This window comes from Cololabis saira, chromosome 9 (assembly GCF_033807715.1).
Source record: "Cololabis saira isolate AMF1-May2022 chromosome 9, fColSai1.1, whole genome shotgun sequence".
Lineage (NCBI taxonomy): Eukaryota > Metazoa > Chordata > Actinopteri > Beloniformes > Belonidae > Cololabis > Cololabis saira.
This window is the reverse complement of record NC_084595.1, coordinates 45,056,625-45,077,635: the sequence shown is the minus strand read 5'-3', so window position 1 is coordinate 45,077,635 and position 21,011 is coordinate 45,056,625. Positions and strand designations below refer to the sequence as shown.

The 21,011-nt window shown below is 43.7% G+C and overlaps 1 protein-coding gene across 1 annotated transcript in view; it reads right to left on the bottom strand.

Annotated features, from left to right (window-relative positions):
• The window catches only part of LOC133450780 (voltage-dependent N-type calcium channel subunit alpha-1B-like), a 245,093-nt gene that overhangs the window by 3,982 nt on the left and 220,100 nt on the right, over nucleotides 1-21,011 (bottom strand). The window contains 6 exon segments of the mRNA XM_061729657.1: nucleotides 2,825-3,042; nucleotides 3,300-3,531; nucleotides 12,956-13,075; nucleotides 14,410-14,545; nucleotides 15,916-16,088; nucleotides 20,159-20,271. Of these exon segments, the coding sequence (XP_061585641.1) occupies nucleotides 2,825-3,042; nucleotides 3,300-3,531; nucleotides 12,956-13,075; nucleotides 14,410-14,545; nucleotides 15,916-16,088; nucleotides 20,159-20,271 (992 nt within the window).

Below are 21,011 nucleotides of genomic sequence, written 5' to 3'. Positions count from 1 at the left end.
TAACTTTTGAATGGTTTGACATAGAGTCATGGGTGGTGTCATCTGACTCGTTTTTGAGTAGCCTACTTCCTATTTTCTGCAATAACTACATGCAAGTCATACAAGCTTCCACTGAACGTGCACAAGGGTGGAGGGCCCGTTCATCGCTGCTTGCAGCTTTATTTGTTATTGTTTTGGGTTTGGATACAGGAAGAAGCAGCGGAAATGACAGGAATTGCGTCATGACATTCTCCGTGCGTCGCTGGTTTGATCCAGATATCCCAAATGATTAATCACCATGTATACAGGGATAACCCTGTTTGCTCATGGAAACATATTATTCCCAATGTTTCAGTAACCGGAATATTGACCTTAACCCCAATTTTGACTGCATGTAAACGTAGTCACTGCTTCTCAAAGGTGTACGCTCTATCAGCGGTTCCGGAGAAGTACCGGAAGTACCGGATCCAGTTACTGCTGATGGAAAACTGTGGCTTCTAGTTTCATGGCAGTCATAGAAAAACGCACATAGAGAAACCCAGGTACTCCTTTAGAGCTTGCTGAATTTACTTCAGTTCAATAATACTTCACTTATCCCCAGAGGGACAAGTATTTACACCTGCCCCTCAGAATCCAGGTAATGCCTTGTACGTTTTAGCCACACTAAATGGTATGCTGCCATCATGAAACCATTACTGTGAGGTAAAGAGTATTAACATGGACAATTTCTTCAATCTGAACATCTGATGTGTTTTTTGTGAGTTCAGTTGTGGATAAAATATGGGTTTACTTTTAGGCTTAGGCTATTAACACCCGGGTGCAAGTACTGATGCGTAGGCTATTTACACCCTGCTATTCAGGTATTCACACCACTTTTGATAAACTTCGTTTAATCTCTTCAAAATATCTTATAATGACATAAGAGCAAAAATTGTTCATACAAAAGTGTGGGAGCAGACGTTTGACATGGTTTCAATTTCAGAGTGCTGCACATGTGCATGGGCAAGTGAAAAAGCTCCTTCTGTTGCAGACACGTTGGTGCACATGCACATGGGCAACACATTTGTTTTCATATGTCAACAGGGTGTGAATAGCTCAGCTGGTGGGGGCTGATATTTGTACCATAGACATATATACGTAGACGCCCCATCGAGCGCTGAGCCGTACGTCAAACGTCGCCGCCATATTGGATGTGGCAAGACTGCGCATAAAGCGCCTTTCTACAAAGAAATGTACGTTTTACGTCTCATTTATTCATTCACACACGCACTAATATACTTGGGAAACAGTTAGGCACCAAATATAATATATAACATTTTTCAAATGGCAAAAATAAGAACTTTATTGATCCCACATAGGAGTAATTCATGTTATATCAGCTATAGAGAACAAGGTAGTGCCGGAAAACAATATATATCCCCCCTCACAAAAATGAGAAAAATAGAGAAACATATTTTCTCATCAACAAAACAAATTTTAATTTAACATATTTGAACAATTTTTCAGACAATAAAATAACATTTGAACCATTTTTCAGATAATAAAATAACTGAAAAAAAGGTTCAAATATGTTATTTTGAAATTTTTGAAACTTGAAAAATGTCAAATAAGTTTATGTAATGCCACATGCAATATGGCGTATCGCAGCAGCGGGCAAGAACACTCGATGTGGCGTCTATGTATATATGTCTATGATTTGTACCCTGGTGCAAATAGTCACTCTGTTATTTTTATTTACATTTAACAGTGTCTAAACCTTTTCGGGATTGTAAGGGAACTTGCATCTTTATTATTTGTATGCGTAAAGCTCTTACATCAACCAATCATGCTTTTGGACTGTGGAAGAAGCTGAAGTACCCACAGAACACCCAAGCACATCAGTAACGTTTATTGGACAGGCAATAAGAAAACTGAGATACCTGAAGTGAAAAAGGGGGAACTGAAGTGTTGTAGATAAACTGGGAAACCGCATCAGTTATAAGCTTATTTTCTTAACAGCCATGAAACTAGAGGGCTTTACCTCCACTGAGGAGGAATCAATAGATCCCTAAAAGCTCAGAATTACGGAAGAGTATCAGGGCCAGGCAAGAGAAAAAATATTTGAGAGGGGAAGATTTGTTTTTATTGTGCACTTCGAGAAAAAAGTCGAAATGTTGAGATTAATGTTGAAATACAATTTCGTGAATAAAGTTGAAATTTTGAGAATAAAGTTGAAATAAAGATTTCAATCAATCAATCAATCAATCAATCAATCAATCAATCAATCAATCAATCAATCAATCAATCAATCAATCAATCAATCCATCAATCAATCAATCAAATCAATCAAGTTAGGAGAGCGACTTTTATTGTGCACTTCGAGAAAAAAGTCGAAATGTCTAGAAAAAAGTCAAAATGTCGAGATTAATGTGGAAATACAATTTCAAGAATAAAGTCGAAATTTCGTGAATAAAGTCGAAATACATTTCGACTTTTTTCTCGAAATTGTACTTCAACATTATTCTCGAGATTTCAACTTTTTTCTCAAAATTTCGACTTTGTGCATAATGAAAAAAAAACGTCCTCCTCTAAAATATTATATAAAATTTTTATTTTTCTCCTGCCTGGCCCTAATACTCTTCGGTACAGAATGAATGTTGATAAGGTTTATTTAAAGTTTCCATTCAGCTTTAGACATGCCGGAGCTCTCTGCCCCCCCCGTCCCCTGGCCTTTTACGGCCCCCCCCATCCCCTGGCCTCGTACGGCGCCCCTGTCCCCTGGCCTTGTACGGCCCCCCCCGTCCCCTGGCCTTGTACGGCCCCCCCCTGTCCCCCTGGCCTTGTACAGCCCTGGTCCACCCCCCACCTGCGGGTTCCTGGGCTCCGGGCCCTCGCTGGGGGAGACGGCGCAGCTGGCGGCAGCAGACTTGGTGGAGCAGTGCTCCCGGCCGCAGTAGCGGTCGCAGGAGTAGTAGCGCTGCCTGTCTGCAGAGGAGTGGTGGTGTTTCCTGTCCTGGGAGCGGCCGCGGTCCGGGGCCGGGTCTCTGGCAGCAGCTGGGTCAGGTACCGGCTCTCCTGGAACTCCTTTAGAGAAAAAGGTATAGAGGGAATGCACATGACGTCACAGATGCCACTTCACAGCGGGTTACGCCCACTTGCCGAGGGCAAGGCGAGTGGAGTCGGGCTGAGTAGGTACTAGTGTAAAAGTGCCATTACATACAGGTTTTTCTTTACCGGTCTGTACCACTGCATTCATTCAGGCTTCAAAGGAAATTTAATGTATGGAGTCCTGGTGAGACAATGTCCAACAAATGTGCTTGTTAGTGTAGGTGTTGACTAACCAGCGGAGCCAGGGAGTTGACCCCCCAGAGGCATGTCCAGAGACCTCTGCCTCTTCTCTCTGTCTCTGTCTCTGTCTCGGCGGTGGTGGCAGCGGTGGTGGTGGTGATGGTGGTGGACCCGCTCCTGCCGAGGTTTCTCCGGGTCGGGCTCCTGCAGGGTCCCCTCTGGGGGCCTCCGCTGGGGCCCCGCGGCGGAGGCCGAGTGCCTCATCGGGCTGGTGTGATGGACGGACTGAAACAGGAAAAACCAAGTTTAGTCTCTACACATTCAGCTTCAGGGCAACCGAAGAAGGCCTTTTAGATTTGTAGAGCAAGTGGATTGAAAATAGTTGTCTTGCTCTACAGTTATGGGCAAAATGTGTTTCTTTGGATCCTGTGTTTTGTGGGTGCTTAAAAACATAACTAGATGTGTTTATGGTTGCTCAGTATTAACTAGGGCCACCTAGCCCTAGTTAATACCCCCGCCCCCCGTTACCTAGTGGGGGCGGGGGGGTGGTGATCTCGTAGCCCTTGGGGTTGGGGGTCGGCTTGGGGGGTCTGGGGCGCGGGCCTCTGGTGGCCCCTGGGGGGCGGTGGGGGGGGCCGCGGGGCCCTGTCCCTAGCCGGTGGGGGCCTTGGGGGCCTGTGGGGGGGGTTACCTCATGGCGGTGGGGGGGGGGGGTGGCTGGGGAGGGCTCGGGCGGGGGGCTGTGGCTAGGGCGTCTCCGGGCCTCCCGGGGGGGGCTGGGCCGTGGACGTGGGGGTCCCACCCGGAGGGCCCGGCCCTGCCTGGGTGGGGGGTGGCTGTCTGCGCTGGGGGGGCATTGCTGCCTTGGTCCTCCGTTGCTGGGCGGGGGCCGGGTCCGGGGAGCGGGCCTCCCCTGACCGGGGGGTGCACGGGCGGGCGCGGCGGCGGGGTGGCACCATTCCCAGGTATCTATGTCTTATGTTGTCAGTATGAATGGGAGGATGTTGGACCGTTTCCCCCTCCGTCTGGGGGCTCCGGCGGCGCCGGGGGCGCCCTTGGAGGTACGGTGGGGCCCTGGCCCGGCTCGGAGGGCCGGCCCCCGTCTACTGGACGGCCGGTGGGGGGACGCGGGTGTCTTACCAGTCGTGCCGGTTTCGTGCTTTGTTTGTGGTTTTTTTGTTGCAGATTTCCAGTGCTTGACGTGTGTCTCCGTGTGTCCCTGCTTCCTGGATTGGCAGTGGAGGTCGTCACCCCCCCCCCCCCCCCCCCCCCCCCCAAAAAAGAAAACAAAAAAAAAAAAACACTGGGTTTGTATGTGTATATTTATGTATGTGTACGCATATGTGTGCGTATATATATGTATATATATTAAATATAGTAATAATGCACACATATACACTTTTGGTTTCTACCGTCATGGTATCAATCAATAATATGTGTGCAGACAAGGGAAAAAAAAAAAAAAAAAAAAAAGTATTAACTAGGGCTGTAACAATATATCGTGCCACGAAATTTCGCGATACAAAAACGTCACGATACGCGTCGTGGAGGTGACAAACTGTATCGTGATATTGGGTTATTAATATTAATCTATTGTGTTGACTAGTAACGCACATCCGACCACGCCTCTACCTGCGGACCCAAATCTTCCTCCGCTCAGAAGAAACTAGTCCCGTTTTGAGCTCTGAACTTTTACTTATGTAAGGCTGGTGTAGAGTTAAGCCTTACCTTATTAAATTAAAGCTTTTTGGGGTTGTGAGTAGGATAAACACGGGGACAACTTCTGCTGAGTTCCAGTGTACTTTAATGTCCCTCAACAGTGTAGGATTTTAGAACATCAACACAGCACCTAGTGCCGTACTGTGGCGTATCACTCCCAATCACGCCCAATCTAAAACAGACTAATCACTACAGATAAACTGACTAGTGTCATTATAGTCCCTGATTTACATCAGAATATAAAGAATATATTTATAAAATAATGAACCCTGAATTACCAAAATAACCTTCTTAACAAAAATAAATCTCCTCTTACACTTTATTTATTTAATTTTAGTTATTACATTTCTGAAAGTCAAATCGTACATGAGAGAAACTATTCAGTTTGTGGCTAAATATTTGTACTTGTATGAAACTGAAGATGCATAATGCAAACCTGACATTTACTTTTAGTTCAGTTTGTGGAAAATGGTTGGCCTGGCTTTCTCTTTAAAACTTAAACAGTTATAAAGCATTACAAACTGGAACAATAGGGCAAACATACAGTATTGTTTTGTATTTTGTGTCTTTCAAATAAAAGACAATTTTTTCCAGTCCTATGTTCCTCATTTAAGGTTGTTAAAAAAATACTGCTATAATATCGTATCGTTATCGTGACCTCGATATCGTGTATCATACCGTATCGTGAGATTAGTGTATCGTTACACCCCTAGTATTAACCAAATACAACCGCAGAGTTACCTCTGGGGTACAAACGTTTGCGCGCCCTGAGCTGCTGCAGCAGTAGCACCTGACCGGCCCACTCCTGCTGGAATGGTTTAACTACATTTCAAACATGCAAAAAGAGAAAAAAGGGGGCGAGCACAAGAAACTACAGGAACGATGGACAAAAATGATGGCTATGAGATTTATAATAATAAATAATAATTAAAAATGGAAATGGAGAAGAGAGGAAGGGAAGAAGAGAGGAGAAGAAGGGTGAGAGGCACCGCCCAGTGGATCATGTCGGTGCCCCCCTGCAGCATAAGCCTATAGCAGCATATCTACCACCAAGCTATATTTGAGACTAACTATTATATCTTGTTCTATAGCTGCAACTATGACTACTGACTCTAACACACTAGAGTTTACACTACCTAGAGATTTACCAACACCAGCTAGAGGTTTACTAAACACTAACTATAGGCTTTACTAAACAGAGAGGTTTTAAGTTTAGTTTTAAAGGTGGAGGTGGTGTCAGCCTCCTTAACCCAGATTGAAAGTTGGTTCCATAGTAATGGTGCCTAATAGCAGAACGCCCGCCCTCCAAATCTACATTTAGATACTTTAGGAACTAGTAAGTAAGTAAGTAAGTAAAATTTATTTATAGAGCGCTTTTTGTAGATACAATCACAAAGTGCTTTACATCAGGGATAAAATGCAGTAGAATATAAAACACACAATAGCACAACAACAGGTAACTTCAAAGATGCCCAGGGAAACATCATCATCAGGGGAAAGCCTGTCTAAAGATATATGTTTTAAGTTCTCTCTTAAAACTGTCAGTGGACTCAATGCTGCGTAAGGTCAGTGGAAGTGCATTCCAGAGGCGAGGGGCACTGGCCTGGAAAGAGCAGTCACCTCGCGTTTTAAAACGGGTGCGGGGGACCATCAAGAGTTTTTGATCTGATGACCTTAATGAACGTGAGGGAGAGTAAGGTCTCAGCAGTTCAGCAATGTACACGGGAGCTTGATTATTTAGGGCTCTAAAAGTAAGTACTAAAATCTTAAAATGAATCCTAAAATTAACTGGTAGCCAATGTAAAGAGTATAAAATCGGGGTGATATGATCCCTTTTCCTTGTTCCAGTTACGATCCTTGCTGCCGCGTTCTGCACAGTCTGAAGGCGATTTACAGCCTTTTTGTTAAAACACATAAAAAGAGAGTTGCAATAATCAATGCGAGATGACACAAAGGCATGAATTATCATTTCAATTTCAGTTTTTGAGATCATAGACCTCAGTTTAGCGATATTCCGGAGATGATAAAAGCAATTCTTCACCAACTGTTTACAGTGGTGATCCAGGAACTACGAGTAAACCTGCACTCCGAGAACGGAGAGCTCTGCCAGGAACATAAGGCACTATAAGGTCTTGCAAATAATGCAGAGCTAAGCCGTTTTGGGCTTTATACACAAGTAATAAAATTTTAAATTGGATTCTGAATTTTACGGGTAGCCAATGGAGCGACGCTAACACTGGAGAGACGTGGTCTCTCCTGCTGATTCCTGTCAGCACTCGTGCTGCTGCAATTATGTCAACAAATATGTTAAAAAATGTAATTCAAAATTTTGAAAAACACAAGACTTTACAGCGACACATATTCTCACACCCCTAAAACATAATAAAATAAGCTAATAAAGATGGCCAGTAACAGGAATGACGGGCACCTGTCAATCATTAAACATGGACCAGAGAAAGCAAAGAAAAGAGTTTGTTTGACGAGACCAGAAAGAAAGTTCAATCACGTTAAAAAGGCTAGAAGACCAAGCATCTTGATGTTCTTGTGACTACAGTTGGACATTTCATTCACAAGTTTAGGCTCCACAGCACTGAAGCCAAACTCCCTGGACATAGACACAAGAGGACAACGGAGGACAAGCCCAAGAGGCGGATAACGCAAACTCTATTTAGCTCTATTTTCACAGATGTAAAAACGAAACTTTGAAAAAACAAAAGTAGCTAATGTGCAACATGGAGGAGACTCGGAGATGTTCTGGAGATGCTTTGCCACGTCTGGTACAGGGGTCTTGAATCTGTGCAGGTACAAAGACATCTCAAAACTAGTCAAGTCATTCAGAAGACAAATACGCTGCTCACTGACTGCATTTCCATGCAGTCAATAACCCTTTTAAAACCCGAAATTTGCACGACCATGTAAACACCAATAACCCCTGAATAACCCGAATTTACTCATATTCCGGTTTTTAAAAACCTGAATATGACCACTGGGTTACTCCTTTTAAAACCCGAATATTGGGTCATGTAAACGCCAAACGGAATATCCCCATCAAACGGAACAGGAATTTGTTTTCATGCTCTGTTCACAAGGAATCCTGGTCTTTTAAGTCCAGGAAGTTCTTATAAACACGGAGAAACACAAGACCAGGAGGAGACTAATCACTTCATAAATGTAATGAAGGATATGAACATTTCTGCATTTGTAGACGGTAGAAAGTACAGGGATAGCGAGATTTAAAGGAAGGTGAGCGAAAAGTTGCGCAAAGCAGCATTCGTTTTGAATGCTCTCCGCGCGTCGCTGGTTTGATCCAGATATCCCAGAGCCGCGGGTTGCCGACCCCTGATTTAGACTGATCAACCAAGCTAACATACATGTTTTTGGACTGTGGGAGGAAACCGAAGCACCGCAGAAAACCCACACACAAATGGGGGCACGGTGGCGCAGCAGGTAGTGCAGCCAGAAGGTCCTGGGTTCGATTCCCGCCGGGGACCGTGTGGGCGCTGAAGTGCGTGTTAGTTCCCCCATGACTTCAGTGCCCACACCCTGGGTGGGGTTGGCGAAAGGATCTTTCTGTGTGGAGTTTGTATGTTCTCCCCGTGTTCCCCTGGGTAGCTAATGGGAGGTACCCTCACAAAAACATGCAACAGTCCTGGGCTCTACTGCCCCCTCTGGCCAACCGGGGAACAGATGGGGTGGGGAGGATCGGCCGGAGAAACCCCACCCTGTCTGGTGAAAAGATGCGGCCTGCTCACTCCTCAGGTTAAGGAGGAGACCTGAGCTCAGTGCAGGGCCCTCCCGGGGTTGGTAGAGGATGGCAGTGCCCAGGACTGTTAGGTAGGAGCACTGGGTGATAAAATGGGGAAAAATCCGGGATAAAAATATATAAAAAAAAAAAAGAAAACCCACACAAGGACGAGGAGACCATGCAAACTCCACTCGCAAGACCCCCGGACGCCGGCCCCTGGAGTCGAACCAGGAACCTTCTTGCTGTGAGGCAGAAGGGCTAACCAGCACAGAATCCATCCCTCTGGGAACTGCTGCTCCTGCAGCTTCAGTTACATGTTCAGATCCCACCACTGGTGGCCACCAAGGGCAAAGACATTTTCAGATATGCTTTAAGGTATTATGGCAACAAAATACTGTCTTAACCTAACTTTCACATTAGCATCAAAAGTGTTATCAATCAATTGTAATCAGTTTGAGATGTTGTTAATGCTGTTCCAGAATAAGTAGTTAATCTGATGATATTTTTGTTCTGCAGGAGAAGCGAGAGAAACAAGCATAAGGACCCACGTGATACTTCTCATGGCCTTTCTGTTGTCCTCTGGACCATGGGAAGGTTTTCTGTAGTGTTGTAGCCTTTTCTGGATGTAGTTATTCAACACTGAACACAACTGACAGTATGTTGATCAGCTGTTATTTATGCATATTGTAATACCAGTTATGTACAGTTGAATGATGTGTTTTTGTCACATGTCATATATTATGCTCTTATTTATTGATGTCATAATATACAGGTGAAGGTCGGAAAATTTGAATATATTGCAAAACTTCATTTGTAGTAAATTCAACTTAAGGTGAAACAAATATATAATTTCCCACTACATGCAAAGTGAAATATTTCAAGCCTTTATTTGTTATAATTTTGGTGTTTATGGCTCACAGTTTATGAAAACCCCAAATAAAAAATCTCAAAAAATTTGAATATATTATGAAATCAATAAACAATTCACTCATCAAAATTATAACAACTTGCTTTGCCTGTAATGAGACTTTGTAATATACATGTATTAGTTTCTCCTTTTAAGTTGAATTATTGAAATAAACTAACTTTTACATCATATATTTCACCTGTATCTATATTCTACATCTGGGCTGATGTGGACGTACATAGAATAGGCTATTTCAGTTGCTATATGGTTTGCTGTCTGTACAGTCATGTAAGTTCAATGCTATTAAAGCAATTTAAACTGTAAATCAAAGCGTTTAGTTTTTAATATAAAATAAATACATTTCTATGCATTTTATAAGTTTTGGGGATGTTCCCTTTTTTTGGCGCCTGCGCTGTTGAAATCGAGGTGTCCCTTATTTCTATTTCTGAAAGGTGGCAACCCTAGTGGTGGCTGAGTTGGACCCAGATGCAGGGGAGCAAGCATTTTATTTTAAGTTAAAATGCTGCTGAGCAGGAATAACCAAAAACACAAGAGCCTAAACATGACCTGATCCAAAGAACCTGACCTGACACATGGAGGGGAACAACAGCACGGACCAGCTGGGAGCAAGGGATACATAAGACAAGATACACACAAGGCTTGACGAGACACAGGGGGAAACGATCAGAGCAGGTCAAGGGAAGTCAAGACAAAATTTAAACACAAGGACATGGGGTTCAAAATAAAACAGGAACCTCACTACCAAAACTGTGAAAAATCCACCATCGTGACATAAACTCAAAACTGTGAAAGTTTTATTGCCTTTTTTCCACCAGTGATGAGACAGAATTATTGTATGGTGCACTCAGTGCTTCACATACATTTTCCTTCAACCCCGAGTCCGAAAAATATACTAAAGTACATATCCGACTGACTGATAAACGTGTTTCTCATGTAACTGCAGCACAAAGAAGGACCTTGAAAAGCAGACGGGATCTTAACGGTTTTTATTTCCCATTATAAATGGGGTTTAACGGAAAGGTTTTACAGGCTCTTGTATAATGTATTCTTAGATCAACATACATGGAATCGACCACCATTACTCAGGAAATTAGGCTCTTCTCATATTTCTACGGATCTCCATTCATTTAAAGAATAATTTCAGGCTGGACAGAGTGAAAAATGAGCCTTCCTTCCTGATCCAAGAGAAAGCTACTGTGTTCAGCTATATCTACATGAGTCATGTAGTATGTTTATTTTTAAGCTTCTAATCCATTTTCCATCTAACGCACATCATACGTGATGTGTTTGTTTATTGAGCTCTGTAACTAGGACTTCTAGGACTTAGATATTGTAGTAACTTCTGCAATAAATATATCTGCTCATGAGGCAGAAAAGAATACTGCTGAGAGCTAACTGGCAATCGTTTCCTTTGTCTTGTCATAAAAAACAGATGTCTGCTTTTATCTCATGTTTGGGTCTCTCTTCTTGAGATGTTTCACATTAAATCTCTGTAAACTGTATTTGTATCACGTATCTCTACAGAAAAGACCGCTCAAAGATGTCTTACTTTGGGAGTGGACACTGTGCTTGGGAGAAAATGAAACTTATCAGCTAGGATGCTTTCCAACGCAGGGTGTAGCAGTCGGAGAATCTGAGCTGAGATCAGTGGGAACAGTAACGGTCCAGTAATGCCCCAGTAACGCTGCAGTAACGCTCCAGTAACGCTGCAGTAACGCTGCAGTAACTCTCCAGTAATGCTGCAGTAACTCCAGTAACACTGCAGTAACTCTTCAGTACCACTCCAGTAACGCTGCAGTAACACTGCAGTAACTCTCCAGTAACACTGCAGTAACTCTTCAGTACCACTCCAGTAACGCTGCAGTAATGCTGCAGTAACTCTCCAGTAATGCTGCAGTAACTCTCCAGTAACGCTGCAGTAACTCTCCAGTAATGCTGCAGTAACTCTCCAGTAACACTGCAGTAACTCTCCAGTAACGCTGCAGTAACTCTCCAGTAACACTGCAGTAACTCTTCAGTAACACTCCAGTAACGCTGCAGTAACTCTCCAGTAACACTGCAGTAACTCTCCAGTAACACTGCAGTAACTCTTCAGTAACACTCCAGTAACGCTGCAGTAACTCTCCAGTAACGCTGCAGTAACTCTCCAGTAACACTGCAGTAACTCTTCAGTAACTCTCCAGTAACACTGCAGTAACTCTCCAGTAACACTGCAGTAACTCTCCAGTAACACTCCAGTAACGCTGCAGTAACGCTGCAGTAACTCTCCAGTAACACTGCAGTAACTCTTCAGTAACTCTCCAGTAACACTGCAGTAACTCTCCAGTAACACTGCAGTAACTCTTCAGTAACACTCCAGTAACGCTGCAGTAACGCTGCAGTAACTCTCCAGTAACGCTGCAGTGACTCTTCAGTAACTCTCCAGTAACACTGCAGTAACTCTCCAGTAACGCTGCAGTGACTCTTCAGTAACTATCCAGTAACGCTGCAGTAACTCTTCAGTAACACTCCAGTAACGCTGCAGTAACTCTCCAGTAACACTGCAGTAACTCTCCAGTAACACTCCAGTAACGCTGCAGTAACACTGCAGTAACTCTCCAGTAACACTGCAGTAACTCTCCAGTAACACTGCAGTAACTCTCCAGTAACGCTGCAGTGACTCTTCAGTAACGCTGCAGTGACTCTTCAGTAACTCTCCAGTAACACTGCAGTAACTCTCCAGTAACACTGCAGTAACTCCTCAGTAACTCTCCAGTAACTCCTCAGTAACTCTCCAGTAACACTGCAGTAACTCTCCAGTAACACTGCAGTTACTCTTCAGGAACACTGCAGTAACTCTTCAGTAACACTCCAGTAACGCTGCAGTAACTCTTCAGTAACTCTCCAGTAACACTGCAGTAACTCTCCAGTAACACTGCAGTAACTCTTCAGTAACACTCCAGTAACGCTGCAGTAACGCTACAGTAACTCTCCAGTAACGCTGCAGTAACTCCTCAGTAACACTCCAGTAACGCTCCAGTCACACTGCAGTAACTCTCCAGTAACGCTACAGTAACTCTCCAGTAACGCTGCAGTAACTCCTCAGTAACACTGCAGTAACACTACAGTAACACTACAGTAACGCTCCAGTAATACCACAATGATATGTGCACGTGTCTAAACTAAAACTAAAATGTGAAGGGGGGAAAAAAAGCCTTTTGCAAAAAAGACAATGGGAATCAGTGTATAGTAATAAATATAGTATAAAGATGGTGTGACCCTGAATAAGTGAGTACAGATGATGGAGTGATGATAACATGATGACAGTGATGTGCTACCTGGGTCTCAGCACTGAGTCGAGGCATGGAGGCCGCTCTGCTCTGACTCTCCAGTCCTGAGTCAGGGATGGTGATGGAGCTGCTGATGCTGGTCTCCATTTTCCTCATTTCCACTGACTCCTGTATGCATGAACACACGCTAAGCATCATTCTTTGCATGTTCTTTACCTGCTCAGCAGAGGCGAGAAAATGCTATCGGGCGATATTATGAAAAGTATGTTAATCATTTGTCAAACAAACTTGATAACATTCATTAACGTATCTGAAGTGACTCCCAACTCAAAAACTCTGCCGCTGCGTCTGCAACGTCTCTCTCTTCACTGGTCATGTAAAGATGCACCGGGCTCGGCCCACCGTTGCCATGGAGCTGGTGCCCGTTGTTATGCTAGTGTGCACTGCATTGTGGGTAATGTAGTTTGAAGTCGTCGCCTCGTCGAGTATTTTAAATCTGCGCGCCGCATGCTTGTGAAATGAGGAGGATTCCGTAATAATTGGACCTAAACAGTGAAGCTGAAACTCAACAGATGTGAACCACTGTTGGCTCCTGACCAAGACTCTTAAACTCCTCCCAGGGTGCCAGAATGAAAATGGTGAGAACTAGTCTCTTGCACTTGCTTGTACCTGCAAAAGTCCCAAATCCCCCCTGAAGTAAAGATAAAATCCCCACAGTTCACAAGAAACCCCAATCTGATCTGAAGACACTGGTTCCAATATTGACAATGACCTATATTTTGTTTAATCTATGAAAAAGTGATCTCTCTTTGATTTGCTGGTACAGAGTATATTTTTAGGGACATTTAATACATCCATCCATCCATCCATCCATCCATCCATCCATCCATCCATCCATCCATCCATCCATCCATCCATCCATCCATCCATCCATCCATCCATCCATCCATCCATCCATCCATCCATCCATCCATCCATTTTCTATACCTGCTTTTATCCTTTGCAGGGTCACGGGGGTCTGCTGGAGTCTATCCCAGCTCATTTCAGGTGAGAGGCAGGAGTTCACCCTGGACAGGTCACCAGTCCATCGCAGGGCCATTTAATACATGTTTTTTACATTTCTATCTTTGTTATTTTGTTACACTTGGTGTTTGAAATGATTGTTTGGATAGAAATGTCCTGCACACAGAGGCATGCGGCTCATTAACTCATTAACTCAGCACTGGTTTTGGACCGTTCACATGACATTACACTTAGCAGACACTTTTTTCCAGAGCTTACAACTGGAGAAAATATCAAGCGACAGTAAACCTGGCAAATTACAGGATGGTGAGAGAGGTGTTAGTTATTAGGATTGGTATCTCGTATTGACCGGTACGCTAACCCCAGGCATTGGTTTGGATAACGAGACTGAAAAGTTTGATCGGTGCATCCCTAACTCCCACGGGCCCCCATCATATGCTGCACAGAGAGCAGCAGTCTTGCATGCATGGTCTAAGTACCTGAATGACGGTGGTGTTGGGAGTGTCCTCTGACGGCCCCCCAGACAAGGTTTTCTTCATTTTATCACGGTCCACTTCCTTGTGCTTTTCCATCCCCCAGGACGATGACGACCTGATCCTGTGATCATAACTGGACCTGCGTTTCACAGTAGTCACGGTTAATTCTAGGGAGCAAAACTTAACGTAAGAAACAATAAGGGAACATTAATGTGATGATAAAACCATTTAATTTGAGAAAATATATGGAATCATAGAAAGCAAAAACATTTTCTATCACCTGAATTGATATATGAGCCTCCAGACTGGTTACAGTCCTTTCAACATACGATTATAGAGACATGAAACGATAAGAGATTATAGTGTTTGTGCCCAAAGACTTGAGCAGGATAATCCAATCATACTTTATTGATCCAGAAAGGGAAAGTACATGTTGCAGTAACTGTTTGGTCTGATTTTTTTTTAAGTAACTGGCTCTGATGGTGTAAGGCATGTAGGTTAAACCATCCCACGGATGTACAAAAGGACACTCATGGACTCTGACTGAAGCAGGCCAAGGTCAGGCCAAGGGAAAGTAGAAAAAAGTACAAAAGTACAAAAATCTCACATTGTTTTGCTGTCTTACAAATAAAATGTACACAACCATCAGAGTTGGCCGTGGCCTGTACTGTTGTTATTACTTTCATGAGCTTCCGGTGGCTACTATTTGTCAGCATGGCATAAACTTTAATTTCTAAGCACATAACGCTAAGGTACACCTATCAATGAAGCCAAATGGGACCACTAATGGCACTTTTATACTAGTACCTACTCAGCGCGACTCGACTCGCTTCGCCCCGGTTTTGCGCTCTTCCACTAGGGGTAGAGGCGGGTGGAGGCGAGTAGATACTTTTTCTGTTTTCTATTCTGCCTAGGTTCTAAGCTGCTGAGTCGGCTGTATCTGACATCATCACACTACAGGCCACCGATTGGTCGGGGGGTTGGAGTCAGACGTCTGAGTCAGGAGGAGGAAATCAGAGAAAGAGACTGACGGATTCTGGTTCATTTTATTCAACCAGGATTGGCAGCAGAAGTCTGTTTCATGATCCAACTCTGAGGGTCAGATGTTCATAAACCTGGTGCTGAGGAGAGAATTAAAAAGGGATCTAGACGGAGATAAGGAACGACCAGATCTACCAGGAGCTCTGTCTCTTCATAGCTGCTCACGGCTCCAGCTGACTTTTCAGCAGCACAGAGACAGATAAACAAAAAAAGTGTTGCTGCTTAGTTAATAAAATTAATAAAACAGGTAGTTTATGGTTCAATTTCTGCTTTACAAATCCCAGACATGTTGCATTCACACTGGATTAAAGAATTCACAGACGTCCTTCCGTAATCATTGTAATTTCCCGCTGGTCCCCAGGTAATGTTAATCCAGTAGGAATGGAGAATTATATTGTAATGTGGATGAAAAAGGACGTGGAAAAGATCATATCAGCCTTGAAGTGGTTGTGTAGGAGCTGAACTTACGGTGTGCCTTTGTTGTTGAGAGAGTTGGAGCTGGGACTGGTCAGTGGATGGGGTTTGGAATTGGGTTTGTTCTGGAGCTGAGGCATGCTGGGAGGAACCTCACTGTTTATCATGTTGCTCTCCTGCATGTGAGTCAGAGGCAGCAAGGGCTTAAACAGAGCGCCCACCTTGCACTGTAGAGGAGAGACGGATGGCAACATGCTGAACACATTCAGAGGCAGCAGGCGGAATATTGTTGGACCCAGGTCTCACCGCGGCACGGTACTGCCCGCACGTGGACGCTAGGAGCAGAATATTCTCTTGCAGTCATGCTTTTGTGTCTTACATCTGTCACTGTGTGTGGGGGAGTGTGTGGATGTAGAGACAAATACGCACTTACAACCATACGCAGAACTCTGCACCCTTTATCCATCCGGTGTTTGAGTATAAACGTGACTTTAACCCTGGTACTGTCTTTGGGTCAAAATGACCTAATTCTCCTGTCCGTCCGTCCGTCCGTCCGTCCGTCCGTCCTTCCTTCCTTCCTTCCTTCCTTCCTTCCTTCCTTCCTTCCTTCCTTCCTTCCTTCCTTCCTTCCTTCCTTCCTTCCTTCCTTCCTTCCTTCCTTCCTTCCTTCCTTCCTTCCTTCCTTCCTTCCTTCCTTCCTTCCTTCCTTCCTTCCTTCCCTCCTTTCCTCCTGCTCTCTCCTTCCTTCTTTTCTCCCTTCCTTCCTTCTTTGTTCCCTTCCTTCCTTCTTTTTTCCCTTCCTTCCTTCCTTCCTTCCTTCCTTCCTTCCTTCCTTCCTTCCTTCCTTCCTTCCTTCCTTCCTTCCTTCCTTCCTTCCTTCCTTCTTTTCTCAATTCCTTCTTTCCTTTCTTCTTTCCTTCCTTCTTTTCTCCCTTCCTTCCTTCTTTCCTCCCTTCCTTCCTTCTTTTTCCCTTCCTTTCTTATTTCATCCCTTCTTTCCTTCTTTCCTTCCTTCCTTCTTTCCTTCCTTATTTTCTCCCTTCCTTCCTTCTTTCCTCCCTTCCTTCCTTCTTTTTCCCTTCCTTTCTTATTTCATCCCTTCTTTCCTTCTTTCCTTCTTTCCTTCCTTCCTTCCTTCCTTCCTTCCTTCCTTCCTTCCTTCCTTCCTTCCTTCCTTCCTTCCTTCCTTCCTTCCTTCCTTCCTTCCTTCCTTTTCTCCAATCATCCCTTCCTTATTTTCTCCCTTCCTTCCTTCTTTCTTTTTTCTTTTCATTCTTCCTTCCTTCCTTCTTTCCTCCCTTCTTCTCTTCCTCCTTCCTTGACCCGAAGACAGCACAACGATTAAAAATATAAATTGATAACAATGTGTCTATGTCGGGCAAATACAACTTCAGGCGAACAACATTTAAGTTTTTTCACAGCATCATTTATTTGATAAAAATGAAGGCGGCCTAAAAACAAACAAACAAAAACCACATGGGCAATACTTAGCCCCCCCATATTTCAGCGGCTTGTATATCCTCGTATATCCTCTTTAGCAGCAGGTTTTCTCTGGCACCTTCTCAGTCTCTCACTCGGTTGTTGAGGAATTCTGACCTAATACTTTCAGTGATTGGGTAGATTTGCTGGTGTACAGCCTTATGGTCCATGGACATTAATATTTGGTACAGTTACCAAGAACCAGTGGTCCATGGACATTAATATTTGGTACAGTTACCAAGAACCAGTGGTCCATGGACATTAATATTTGGTACAGTTACCAAGAACCAGTGGTCCATGGACATTAATATTTGGTACAGTTACCCCAAGAACCAGTGGTCCATGGACATTAATATTTGGTACAGTTACCAAGAACCAGTGGTCCATGGACATTAATATTTGGTACAGTTACCCCAAGAACCAGTGGTCCATGGACATTAATATTTGGTACAGTTACCAAGAACCAGTGGTCCATGGACATTAATATTTGGTACAGTTACCAAGAACCAGTGGTCCATGGACATTAATATTTGGTACAGCCACAAGAACCAGTGGTCCATGGACATTAATATTTGGTACAGTTACCAAGAACCAGTGGTCCATGGACATTAATATTTGGTACAGTTACCCCAAGAACCAGTGGTCCATGGACATTAATATTTGGTACAGTTACCAAGAACCAGTGGTCCATGGACATTAATATTTGGTACAGTTACCAAGAACCAGTGGTCCATGGACATTAATATTTGGTACAGCCACAAGAACCAGTGGTCCATGGACATTAATATTTGGACATGAATCCAGTCTCCTGATATTTATATGTACTTAATTTCTACGCCGGGGAAATACACGAAGCAAAGCTTGAAGGCTTACAAAAGTCTTGACACTTGGTCCGACTTCAAGGCAGGATTTGTTGTAGAAATTAAAGTGATGAGGACACCGAACTTTATGATATGACCGTTTAACGTTAGCTACCCAAAAATACAACATTACCTGATACAAAATGGGAACCACAAATCTACGTTTGGTGCCTGGAATCCAGTTGTTTCTGTGAATTGCAGCGATCCATTTGTCTCTATTAAGGTTATTTTTCATCAGTCTGTAAAACGATAACTCAGATTTCTTGCTAAATGTATGAGTACAGTCGATCGCACAACAGCTCTTTCCCATTTTAGATGTTTTCCAGTTGCTCAAACTGAAAGTTTACGCTGACACTCAGTATTTCTGCCACTTTTTTTTCATTTTTCAAATAATAATTAACTTAGAATTTCATGGCTGCATCATGTGCAGTAGAAGTTGGGAAAGGGCATGTTTACCACTTTGTTACATCACCTTTCCTTTTAATAACACTCAATAAATGTTTTGGAAGGGCCGCTCGGTGGCGCAGTGGGTTAAGCAGCGGCTCATATACTGAGGCTACAGTCCTCCTGCAGCGGTCGCAGGTTCGAATCCTGGCCTGCGCACCTTTGCTGCATGTCATCCCCGATCTCTCTCTACCCCTTTCATATCTGCAGCTTGAATAAAGGGCCACTAGAGCCCAAAAAAAAAAAAAAAAATGTTTTGGAAGAGAGGAGACTAATTCTCTTAGCTTCTCATGTAGAATTCTTTCCTATTCTTGCTTGATGAACCGCTTCAGTTGTTCAACAGTCCGGGGTCTTCTCTGTCGTATTTTACACTTCATAATGCGCGACACATTTTCAGTGGGAGACAGGTCTGGACTGCAAGCGGGCCAGGGGAGAACTGGACTCTTTTACTTTCAAGCCACGCTGTTGTAACACGTGCAGAATGTGGCTTGGCATTGTCTTGCTGAAATAAGCAGCGGCGTCTATGAAAAAGACGTGGCTTGGATGGCAGCACATGTTGCTCCAAAATCTGTATGTACTTTTCAGCATTTATGTTCCTTCACAGAAATGTAAGTCCCCCATGCCGTGGGAACTAATGCCCCCCCAAACCATCACAGATGCTGCTTTGGAACTCTGCGTTGATAACAGTCCGGATGGTTCCGCTTCCTCTTTGGTCCGGAGGACACGACGTCCAGTGTTTCCAAAAACTATTTGAAACGTGGACTCATCAGACCACAAAATATTAAATATGTCGTCTTTGTAGTGTATTCAATTGAATATAGGTTGAGAAGGATTTTCAAATCGTTGTATTTTGTTTTTATTTACATTTTACGCAATTTCCCAACTTCAACCCGAATCCGGTTTGTAGAATGGTGGACACCAGACTGATTGGAAAATGGTTTTCTAACTCTTTTGAGATTGAAGTGCTGCAGAATTTTCTTCTCTAAGACCACTGCTGTCTTTTGTGAAGGTACACACACGGGTGATGAGGAGCAGGACCTGGACCCTCTTCACCCCTCTAAACGCTCCCAGCAGCTGCATAGCAGCTCTTTCTTAGTCATTTTTCAGCTTAATGGTTTTTCCTTTTTGCCTTCATTTTTGCGAAATAATGCTACAGTAAAGAAACTCTTCTGTTGTCTTTTGTTTGACAGTGCATTTAACCAGCTACCAGCAAACAAATGCATGCTCACGTGTGGCTGGAAGGTGAGCCTTTAACCATTCACCTGCTTCTGAAATGGAGTGATACATTCGGAGTGAATTAATGGCTTTTGTAATTCCACTAGTCAAAAACTAGTTGATACAAAAGCACTTACTATGTGTGAAATCATGCAGGCAGACAAAGTGTGTATCTCTGTTTGCAAGTGCAGTGAATGATGGCACATGCATGCAGGTTTGCAGGTGTGTTTGTGCGCTATAGTGCATCGTTGCATGTGCGTGCATGCGTGTGCAGACATCCAGGGTTGTGGCTGTTTTACCTGCGAGTTGGAGCCGCTGTGCTGCTGCAGCTGCAGCCTCCTCGCGCGATTCTGCTTGTAATAGTCGAAGATCATCAGCGCAGCGTAAACCTTTCCTACCGTCAACTCATTGGCTGAGGATGAGAGGAGAGAATGTGAGTGAGGAGGAGAGGTTTTGGTTTTAACAATCCCTTTATTGACCAATTCACAGAATCACAACACAAATTACATCATCAATCCATCAAAAGCAAACCCTCAAAACTGAAACAAAGGTCGTCATTCTGCCCTCAGGTGGTAATAGGCTCCCTGAGCCTATTACCACCTGAAAAACATTGCTAGAATTAAGGGGATTCTGTCTAAACAAGACATGGAAAAACGTATTCATGCATTCATTTTCAGTAGGTTGGATTATTGCAATGGCATCTTTACAGGCCTTAACAAGAAATCAATCAGGCAGCTGCAGCTGATCCAGAACGAGCCAGAGTCCTTACAAACACCAGGAAACTGGACCACATTACACCAGGAAACTGGACCATATTACACCAGGAAACTGGACCACATTACACCAGGAAACTGGACCACATTACACCAGGAAACTGGACCACATTACACCAGGAAACTGGACCATATTACACCAGGAAACTGGACCATATTACACCAGGAAACTGGACCACATTACACCAGGAAACTGGACCATATTACACCAGGAAACTGGACCACATTACACCAGGAAACTGGACCACATTACACCAGGAAACTGGACCACATTACACCAGGAAACTGGACCATATTACACCAGGAAACTGGACCATATTACACCAGGAAACTGGACCATATCACACCAGGAAACTGGACCATATTACACCAGGAAACT